This window comes from Monopterus albus, unplaced genomic scaffold (assembly GCF_001952655.1).
Source record: "Monopterus albus unplaced genomic scaffold, M_albus_1.0 scaffold54.1, whole genome shotgun sequence".
Lineage (NCBI taxonomy): Eukaryota > Metazoa > Chordata > Actinopteri > Synbranchiformes > Synbranchidae > Monopterus > Monopterus albus.
The window spans coordinates 292,497-302,624 of record NW_018127934.1 but is presented as its reverse complement, the minus strand read 5'-3'; the positions used below and the strand labels follow the sequence as shown (position 1 = coordinate 302,624).

At 39.2% G+C, this 10,128-nt stretch overlaps 3 protein-coding genes across 9 annotated transcripts in view; 2 read left to right on the top strand and 1 right to left on the bottom strand.

Annotated features, from left to right (window-relative positions):
• LOC109961394 (PRELI domain-containing protein 1, mitochondrial-like) overlaps window positions 1–2,172 on the bottom strand; it is a 22,224-nt gene extending 20,052 nt beyond the window's left edge. For 2 of the 7 annotated variants that reach the window (XM_020602155.1, XM_020602153.1), the window contains exons 1-2: window positions 1,799–1,924; window positions 374–580 (exon numbers count right to left, since the gene is read on the bottom strand). In XM_020602155.1, the coding sequence (XP_020457811.1) occupies window positions 374–465 (92 nt within the window). In that variant the 5' untranslated portion in view covers window positions 466–580; window positions 1,799–1,924. Of the gene's footprint in view, window positions 1–373; window positions 581–1,798; window positions 1,927–1,949; window positions 2,045–2,092 lie in introns of those variants that run through there. The other 5 variants (XM_020602152.1, XM_020602151.1, XM_020602156.1 and 2 more) reach the window with 5 other exon arrangements.
• A 192-nt stretch (window positions 2,173–2,364) lies between these two features.
• Window positions 2,365–4,653, top strand: ndufb6 (NADH:ubiquinone oxidoreductase subunit B). The gene is made up of 4 exons (XM_020602158.1): window positions 2,365–2,632; window positions 3,547–3,639; window positions 4,229–4,273; window positions 4,515–4,653. The coding sequence occupies exons 1-4, from the start codon at window positions 2,453–2,455 to the stop codon at window positions 4,578–4,580; spliced, it is 384 nt and encodes a 127-aa protein (XP_020457814.1). The 5' UTR covers window positions 2,365–2,452; the 3' UTR covers window positions 4,581–4,653.
• An 847-nt stretch (window positions 4,654–5,500) lies between these two features.
• toporsa (topoisomerase I binding, arginine/serine-rich a) lies at window positions 5,501–9,919 on the top strand. Its single transcript, XM_020602190.1, has 2 exons — window positions 5,501–5,705; window positions 6,773–9,919. Exon 2 carries the CDS (start codon window positions 6,779–6,781, stop codon window positions 9,197–9,199), a length of 2,421 nt encoding a protein of 806 aa, XP_020457846.1. The 5' UTR covers window positions 5,501–5,705; window positions 6,773–6,778; the 3' UTR covers window positions 9,200–9,919.
• Window positions 9,920–10,128: the final 209 nt, after the last annotated feature.

Below are 10,128 nucleotides of genomic sequence, written 5' to 3'. Positions count from 1 at the left end.
AGGAGCTGGAGGAAGTGTCTGGAGAGAGGGAAGTCTGGGCATCTTTGCTTAGACTGCTGCCCCCGCGACCCGGTCTCGGATAAGCGGAGGAAAATGGATGGATGGACTTAAATTGTACGGGATTCAACAGTACACTCCACTCCATCCATGCAAAATCTGCAGGTCTACAAACACTAACAGCTTCAGTTTATCAAGATTCTATAGTCTTTTTTTCAAGCTAATCATATCAAAATAAAAGTAAGCAAATTTCTTCTTTTAATTTCAGGCACTCAACCTAAAGAAGCTAACATATCTTAAGGGATGTGTGGACTTTTGACACCCACCAAATGCTTTACAATGAACTTCTACATTATAATAAATAATATTACAATACCTGAATGGGTTAGGGTACCTCTGCCAGAAAGCAGAGACAACATGGTCCCATGTGCTCCTGATGTCTGTGTTATTAGCAAAATACTTGACCATTCTTCTCTTGCTGATGTATGGGATGGCCTGAAGGCCAAACCCAGAGGTCCCTTGCTGTGACTACAGAAAACAACGAAAACTTGGATGTCGGCACCATCCAAAGTCTAGCATAGCCCTGCAAAATTCAAGAGAACCATCAGCAAGAAGGACATTGGTCCTTCAAATACTCTTGCTCTGTTTCTACTTTGGGTTTAAATATATTTCAATTTGGAGGGTATTTATTTTGTTGAGGAACGATGAAACAACATTTCTTAACTGGTTTTCCAAAAGCTTTCTTTGATATCATATCAATCAATATCACAATATAAAATTATTACACCATTATAGAGGATTTTTACTCTGCCCACTCCAACTGCAAACTCATCCACAGATGCATAAAACTACCTCTGTATAAAGATGACTTTAAACAGTACCGACCCTGTATATAGAGTTTACGGTAATAATATGTTTAAGTACATACAGTATATGTTTTCTGTTTTGTTGTTTATACATCCAATGTTCATACCTAACTGCCTACAGAAAGCTATGTTAATGTTTTGTAATGCTTGTTGTCCCATGTCTTTCGTTCTACCTTTACAATTGGTCGTGCGGCAATGCATGTGTTGACTTATGCTGACAGCTACAGAAACCGTAATCAAATGTCTTCTAGCATATGGGCTAGTTAAATTCTATGTCAATATAAATTGGTACTTTGAAAAATGTAATTGTACAGCAACATTTAATAGCCCCTTATGTGTGCTCAATATGTGCTTTCGTAATTAAATAAAAAGGGGTCTGGAATTATGTAACGCTGCAGAGGTCAATGACCCAAATTACATTAATATGTCTATGTCAACATCATTAGCACCATATGATCTAGCTATATATTTTCTATTCTTCACAACAAACTATGTAAGACACATCCATGAAAGTCGCACTTCTTCCAACAGCTCGACAATAACTGCCACTGGTAGATATCTGATTATTACTGTTACATTTAAGTTATAGCTGAGGTTATGGACGGCTTGTTCTTAACTCGCTGGCTTACGTTACTGCTAGTATAATGTATGTTCAGTCCCCGGACAGCTAATAGATAGCTGGTTAGGCTTTAAAAATAGCTCATTCAATAGTTTGACATCTAACGTGCCTGCGAGATTGAACGACAATCAGTTACGTCACATTAGTTATAGCTCATTCATGACGGACGACTTTGCCAGCTAGCCTACGAGTTTTGCTAACTAGCTAGCGAGTGGAATATATTTGAAGTTTCAGATGCTCTTGCCTATAAGAAAGAGAAGCCATATCTGTAGTCAATGCTAACGAAATACTGGGCTAAGAAATGTCCGCACAGTACCTGCTTGTTATGCCCCTGGCCCACAAATTCAACTGACGTTAGCTAATAACATCATTATGCTACATGTGACAGACAGGAGAAGCAGTGTTACGATCGTAGTATTACAACACTACTACTTCTTGTAAAAGTTTCAAAGTAAAGGTCTACTGACTATTAGCTGTGTTGTCATTTTGGGATGTTGAGACAGAAATGACAAAATCCAATCTAACTAACTGGCTGAACACTAAATCAGTTATGGCGCACTTTCTGATTAAAAACAAACAAACAAACAAACAAACAAAAAACAAAATTAACCAGGTGCTGGATTGACATCCGCGACATGGATGCTTCCCCTTGGTAATGGGGCGGCTGTGGCTCAGGGGGTAGAGTGGCCGGTAGCACTTTTGTTGTTCATCACAAATGTAAAGAATGCATGAAGCTTTGGGTCGGAAAGCAAATTAGGGGAGGATTTAGAGAATCTGAATTGTCGATTAATTAAAATATCGTGCCGCACTTTATCTTCCGGTCCGGCAGGTGTCGCACTAAACTTGGTCGAAGTGTTCAAACTGGGTCACGATTCCGCATATTCTTTTTCATTGGTGTAATTACTTGCAGGGACGTGTCCTCCATGGTGTCATTGCTAGTCTTTAGAGGTTGACTATCCAGAAATAAGCAATGTCTGGGTATACGCCAGACGAGAAGCTCCGTTTTGAGCAGATTATAAAGCTCCGGAGGCAGTGGCTGAAGGATCAGGAACTCAGTCCGAGGGAACCCGTGGTACAAGCTAAACCTCTCGGACCCGTTGCTAAATTCTGGGCTGGCTTTCTGGAGCCCAAGACCCTGTGGCGGCTTTACGTGAGTCCTGAGGATCAACCAATGTTAGCTAGCTAACCTAAATGTAAAATATTAGCAAACACACGGAAAGATTTATAGATAACTGGTGTCAGTTTTATTAAAGGCGGCGTATTTAGAGATATAATGCAGCTAGGTTAAGTGTTTAACTTAGCCTTAGTGAACCAACATACTGCTTTCTTCACTCTACGGATTTGTTTGCAAGCAACAAGTCTGTGTTTGTAGTGTGTTTGCAGAAGAAAACATCCTAAGTGCCTATATTTGAGCACACAGTGAAGGAAAATCTCCCCGAATTGCAATAAATGTGATACCTAACGATACCTTAGTTTATCTTCTGTATAAACAGATTGAGACAAGTTTTTAGGAACAATAACTCAGCCAACAGGTCATAGGTAGCAGTTTGGCATTTCACAGATGTATATAATAAAGCTAACTGTAGCAACTTGGTTTTTTTTTTTTGCCAATTCAGTTTCAGGGTCCTGATGTTGTCACACTGACACTTGAATGTGGACAGTGTGAATACTGTGAACATATCACCTTTGGCCCTGAGAAACTGTGATGGACATTTTTCAAACTTCTCTGACTTTTGATCCCAACAACATGATTAATCAATTAAACTGGAAAAGAAATTGTGTCAGATTAACGATTAACAAAATCAGTCATTAATGCTTGCATCCACTCAAAGTTTCTGCATGTATCCAAGTACAAAAGGCAACAAGTATTATATTCCATTTTCTTTTTTGAGGAAAAATGTGAATATTTTTTGTACATAAATATCTCACCTACTCACAAAGAGACAACAAGCTGCACCCTAATTTGAAGAAAGTATTATTTGTTTGGAGCAGTCAGAGGAAACACCGTTATTAGTTATGTAATTCTGTTAATATTTACCAGTTTCTATGTGTGTCTTCTTGCAGACCTACAAAGCATACAAAGGGGGAGTTTTCACATTAACACGGCTTTTGATACCTGGTTGGATTATTCACTACTATGTGAAATACCATCTTGATGTAAGTCAACAGAAATGTTAAACTTTATTTGTGATATTGGTAATGGGAGTAAGCAGATGCCAGGAATGTGTTACATAGCTGGTGCACAGAATTTTGAGACTTGATATGCAGGACTACTAGAAGTTACGTCCTTTAGAGTTAGATCTTTAATTCTGAGAATACCTCAGTTTTGGAATTTGAACAGCTTCTGATTCGCTGATATTTCAAGTTTGCTGTGTATACACTGTGAACATTTATTTTTGGAACTTGCACATGTGGATTTCTGCATAATTACAGGAAATGGCTAAGAGAACCTTGATAGAGAATTTAACATAATTGTTTTCGAGTTATCTAAAGTGGCATGTGATTTTTTTTTTTTTTTAGATAGCATACAAATAGGGTATCTTGCAAAGAAAGCAGGGACATTTAGAATGACATGTACTGTATGCAAAACCAACTTTATTCCATGTTTTCATTCTCTGTGCATTTGACAGACAAGGGCAGCCTACAGTACATTCATGCAAATGTCAGCTTCAGTATATAAATGAAAACTTATGTGACTGTATTGATCAGTAGGCCTGCTTAATTACAGTGTTGTTGTCTCTCACAGGAAAAGTTATATGGTATTGTGGAGTTGAAACCCAAGCTATTCCCAGTAAGTATGACTCATCCTTTAGTTCTAACATTTCTGATTTCTGTTAACCATTATTATCCTTCTTTTAGTTTCTTGTATGCAGAGGTACACCTGAGCTTGCTGATAGATCTGATTGTCCCATGAAAACAGACCTCTGCCTGAGATGCTGTGATAGAAGCCTGGAAATGCTTCTGCCTGGGATGTTGTGGTTGAGGAAAAGAGTATTTAAAAACTTTTATTTTTTTTACCCTTTTGCATTTAGGGTGACGTCATACTGGAGACAAATGAAGTTGTTCCAGATCTCCCCAAGACCCATGGTCATCACTGAAGATGAACTGTCTCAGCATATTTCTTGCGTTTGTTATAAAACTGTGTATATGCCAATAAAATATTACAAAGTAGTTCGTTCTTGTGTGTAATTTGACAAATTATGTAAATAGTGACATATTACACAAGTGAGAGGCTGTTCTTTTTCTCAGAAAATGATTTCATTTATAGTTTCAGTTCACTGCCAGATCCTGTCAGTTTAAGGAGAAAATTGTAAAGTGAACCTCAGTAGGGTCTTGGTTAGCTGTAAAGGACAATATAGTAACATGTTAATGGGCTTTTAGAAGCAAGATACTGGATTTAGGATGTAATTCAAGGGAAAGGGCATTCATTTATTCAGTTCATTTATTATTAGCTATAATACATGTAGATAACAGCTGACAGGAGAAAATTAATGTGCACTATGCACAGCCAGATAGGTGGAATTGCTCACAATTTTGTGTTTTTGTTTAGTGATTTTGTACTGACTAAAGCACAGTATAAAGTAACCACTGAAACCACAGGGTTTATAGGAAAACATTTGGATGGTGAAATTTAACAGATAAATAGGTTACCTTTATTCTGTTGATTCATGTTTCAAACATGCATCATATTATTATAAAACTGGATTGAGACCCCTGACATTATAAATAACACTGTACTGTACAGTATGCGGTATACAATATAAAATCAAGGCCTTCCCAGTTCTCATTGTGCTAGCTACCGGTCGGAACCATGTATCATACAGTTTATAATACAGTAATATGTTCTTAAGAAGCTGTATTATCAATAAGAAATTAAACGGATAATTCTTAAAGTTATGCTTATGCTTTGGTTCTGTGTAAAAAGTTATTTCGGTGTTTTTCAAAATGTGAAGGTGGCGCCCTTGTTCTGAAGAGCGGAAGCAGCGTGCATCTTATAGATAAAAAAAATGGGATATGACTTTGCTGCTTTTAGAATGCCATACCAAAGAAGAAGAAGTGGGAGCCGATACAGTCAGTGGAAATGACAGAAGTGTCACGAAGTCAGGTTGTTGACGCTGTTAACCGTTGCTCGGGAATAACAATTATGTAGAAATTGATGGGTTTCTACAAGACGGAGAGGACTAATTACTTGACAGCCACATAGGCGTTAGAGGACGTCAGCGGTAAATAATACACAACTTTTCTCCATCGTCCACGCTAACTAGCCCTAGCTTAGCATCTTAGCCTACTTAGCTAGCTTGCTAGCTTTAGCTAACCAAGTTAGTTTGTCCGTAAACTAGACTTTAAAATGTCGATTATCTGTAGCGTTATTGTTTTTCTTCAGAAGCGTTTATGTAGACAATGGGAGACTTAATATAATGTCAGATAGTAACTAAATCCGACGTATTTCCAACTGTTTACCGACTCTACCCTTTTGTGGGGGAACCCTACTAAGACGACGTTAGGAACGGTTCTAGCCTAGCCAGCTAAGCTAACGTTAACTCGACGAGAACATCGACCGAACGGTGGCTAAGGTTACACGAAATAGTGACGATGTTAGATTTATTTCAGTGTTATTTTCAGCAGTGACGTGTCTATCAAGAATAGTGACCGAGGAGTAGTTTAAGGCGTTCCCAGGGTGTACAGCTTGATTAGATCTGATGTAGAACCGTCTTAGAAGCCTAGCTTTCACTATCATAACATCAAATGAACAGTATTTTCTTAGCATCATAGCTGTTGTAATAGTTTATTTTTACTCGGTACGACAACCTTTAATGTTTGAATGACACATTTCTTTATGTATATGTACATAGTAGGGTCGTGCTGATTTTTTAAATTTGAAGGGACATGTCATAAAGACAAGCAAATGTCATAACAAAGACACTGTGTACTTCTGTGAAAAACATTTTGATAAATGGTATTTCATAGCATGAGAAATTGTTCATTATAAAAAAGATCATGAATACCTGCATAAGAACACATTTGTCAACCGTACCAGGTTTTTTCCAATTAACAGACAAGTATTTTATACTAGAGCAGGGTTAATTGTACAGTTAAGTAACTTAAGTTTGTAGGTCTGATTTTAAACAAAACTGCAGCACCTCAGTATAACTACTGGTTATATCAGTATAACTAATTTTAACAGGTTAATCTGTGGATATTTTAACAATCTTATTTGGTGATTGTGAGAATTTACAGTCTAAAAATTACTTTAATAATCTTTTTACATTTTTTTTTATTATTATCATAGGAGACCATGTCAGCATTCAAGACTGCCCAGCAGCAGAGCCAGAAGAGTGGCAGAAGGAAAACCTCTGAAGTAGTGTCTGCAGAGGTGTCGCCAGATTCCAAGTGTCCCATCTGTTTGGACATATTTAACAATGTCTCTTACCTGGACCTCTGCTGGCACAAGTTCTGCTTCCGCTGTATCCATGAGTGGGCCAAAAACAAAGCAGAATGTCCTCTGTGCAAACAGCCATTTAATTCAATCTATCACAGTATAAAATCAGAGCAAGACTTTCAGAAGTATGACTTGCGAGCATCGGATAATGGCTCCTTTGGAACTTTTGGGGGAGTGCGGTTTAGATACCGCACTACTCTTACTGGAGTACATCGACAGATGCGGGCAAGGACCTCTTCTCCTCCAGACAATGGAATAATGTTTGAAGCTTCAACAAACCCTCCCCAGCAGTGGCAGGACCGTTACATCCGGCGCATGATGCAGCGGTTGGCAGCCAAGAGGAGAGCTGCGAGTGAGGGCAGGGCAGTGAATAGTGTTAGACAGCAGGAAATGATAAATTTCAGGAGGGAACTGTACCGACGAGGGGTGAGGGTTCGGACTGTTCGAGATGGTGGCCGCTCACGAGACACCTCAGCTGAGTTTTACAGAAGAAATCCTGCCTGCCTACATAGACTGGTCCCCTGGCTAAAAAGAGAGCTCACTGTGCTATATGGGGTCCATGGGTCTTTGGTCAACATAGTTCAACACATCATCATGTCATGCATTACACGCTATGATATGGAGGATGGTGCTATTCAGGAAGAGCTCAGGCCGTTTCTCCGGGCACGCACAGAGCACTTCTTGCATGAGTTCATCAGCTTTGCAAAGTCCCCTTTCAACATGGAGGCCTATGACCAGCATGCTGTTTATGACTGCCCAGCCCCTTCCTCAAATGAAGACAGCAGCTCAAACTCATCTGTTATAGCTATTTCAGAGGATGAGGAAAACTCATCGGAGTTAGACCCCCCAGGAGATCCCACGTCTACTCTAACCCACTCTGTGTGGGATGATGAGACGCCTGGACCGTCATATTCTATGACAGCAGAGCAGAGCAGGGCAGAGCATCTCTCTGTCCCTGACTCAGACTCAGATAACAGTTTAGAGCAGGAGACAGTAGAATTTGGGGCTTCTTTACAGCAAATGAGTCCTCATAACCAAACAGATGTGACTCAGGGTGATGTTAACAATGAAGAGTGCTTGTCTTCTGATAGCGGTGACTGTGTCATTGTAGGCTTTGTTAAGCCAACAGCAGAGAGGACTCCTGAGCTGGTTCAGCTCTCCTCTGATTCTGATGATTCTGCCAGTGAAGATACTAAAGAAGTGCCTCTTTTACCTCAACACATTCGCTTCTCCGGTCTCAGTCCTACAGCTTCACAGAGTAGTGGTCGAAGTGATGATGGACATTCACAAAATGCAGAAAGAGATCATTATCAGTTGCATTCAAAAGAAAGATGTAACTCTTCACCATCTAGCAGACATAAGACATCCAGTAAGTCCGACAGAAAAGTCAGACAATTTGACAGTAATGAGAAATCTAGGGAGAGGCACTGGTCAAAGGACAGAGATTATAGGAGGACGAGATCGAGAAGTGGAGAGCGCAGACACTTTAGGAGGAGCCCTGTGATTTCCCACAGCAGTGTCAGCTCTCTGTCTAAAGAAAGAGGTTATTCTTACTCCAGGGGCAGAGACTTGAACTCAAAATGTGACAGCAATTCTAAAAGGAGCGACAGTGATCACAGCTCCCTGTCATATAGCCATTACAGCAAAGAGAGGAGTGATAGTGGAATGCATTATACAGAGAGGCGGTCCTACTATTACACTAGTCACACGTACTCTGAACGGCACTCATACTCTCACACCAGGAGCCGCAGCAGGGACTCGCTGAGACGCGACAGGAGGTGTTCTCGATCGAGGACTTTTTCTAGTAGTCGCTCCCCTTCAGCAAAAAGAGGAATTCGCCATGACAAACCTGGTGGAAAGCGCAAGTACAAAACAAGGCATTTGGAGGAACCATCCAAAACCACACTTGCCAAATCATATACAAACGACAACTCTTCTATGTTATCAAAACACAAGAAAAAGAACAAAGAGAAGCATTACAAAAAATCCAAAGAGCGAAGAAAGAGCAGCACGAGCTATAGTGTGGATGAAGGGAACTCACATGAACGAAACAAACGCCACAATAAGAAAAAGAAGAAACACAAGAAGAAAAGCAAAAGGCACAAGAGTAATGAACGCTCAGAGAAGCATTCACCCACTGTCATCACTATTGACAGTGACACCGATTCTTATGCCAATGACAGTGTTGCCCAGACCAACAGCACTTATAAGGATAACCCCACTGACAATACAACAGAAGACCCAGTAGACCCCCTCACTCTGGACTCTGTGGTGTAGTTATATGGAGGTTCAGCTCATGGTGGCAGCAATTCATCCTCAGCTGTTAATGCTGACAAATAGTATTTTAGATCAAAACTGATCCATGTGTTGAAGGTCACCAGATCTTGAAAGATATAGTGAATGTATATCTCTTTGTATGCCACCAGTGTTTTCTGTATCTGTCTAGAACTGGAGAGGGGTCATCACTGGATAAATGGCAGTTTCAGATCATCCCTGTTTATGCTTTGACTGTGTTAATTAATGCCTAAAGCTATGCTTTTTTTGTCAGTTCTTAATCTGGAAATTAATTTTCTGTAATGGATGTATTAGGTGCTCTCTAATTGACAAAACAATTTCTACATGCTGCTCTTGGAGTAATGCTTATTATTTGCAAATAATGTTTGGAATTCAGAATGGGCTCTTTTTGTATCAGATTTTTATTCAAAAATAAAGTGCAATGGGCAAATGTGTGTACTGTTGTCATATAGAAAGTCAAACATATTGTCAGTCTTAGTTTGTTACATAACAGTGTGAACAGATGTATGCTGATTGATATTTATGTGATATTTGGAGAATTGCCATTATAACTGAGTGGCAGTGTTTCTTTTGTTCATGCAGATCATGTGGTAAACTGACATTTTGATGCTAAAAACAAAATAAACAATGTTATATTGATGTTGAGCAGTTTGCCAATTAAGAGCAAATTAATCGACTGTTGGGATGATCAAATGATCATTTTAATTAATTTTTAAGCAAAAATGCCAAACTGCTGTTTCCAAAATGTGAAATGTGAGGATTTGATGCTTTTCTTTGTCATAAATGTAGTAAATATTTGGGTTTTGTCATACACAACAAGACATTTGAAAATGTTGCCTTGTGCAGAGAGAAATCATAAGAAGCTTTCTTCACTCTTTTGTAATATTTTATGGATGAAATAATCATTACTT

What these genes read in the sequence shown, in the direction of transcription:
- ndufb6 (XM_020602158.1), top strand. Translation starts at nt 2,453, where the DNA reads ATGTCTGGGTATACGCCAGACGAGAAGCTCCGTTTTGAGCAGATTATA. An exon ending in AGACCCTGTGGCGGCTTTAC is followed by an intron (nt 2,633 to 3,546) that starts GTGAGTCCTGAG and finishes GTCTTCTTGCAG; the next exon opens with ACCTACAAAGCATACAAAGG. An exon ending in ATGTGAAATACCATCTTGAT is followed by an intron (nt 3,640 to 4,228) that starts GTAAGTCAACAG and finishes TGTCTCTCACAG; the next exon opens with GAAAAGTTATATGGTATTGT.
- toporsa (XM_020602190.1), top strand. Translation starts at nt 6,779, where the DNA reads ATGTCAGCATTCAAGACTGCCCAGCAGCAGAGCCAGAAGAGTGGCAGA.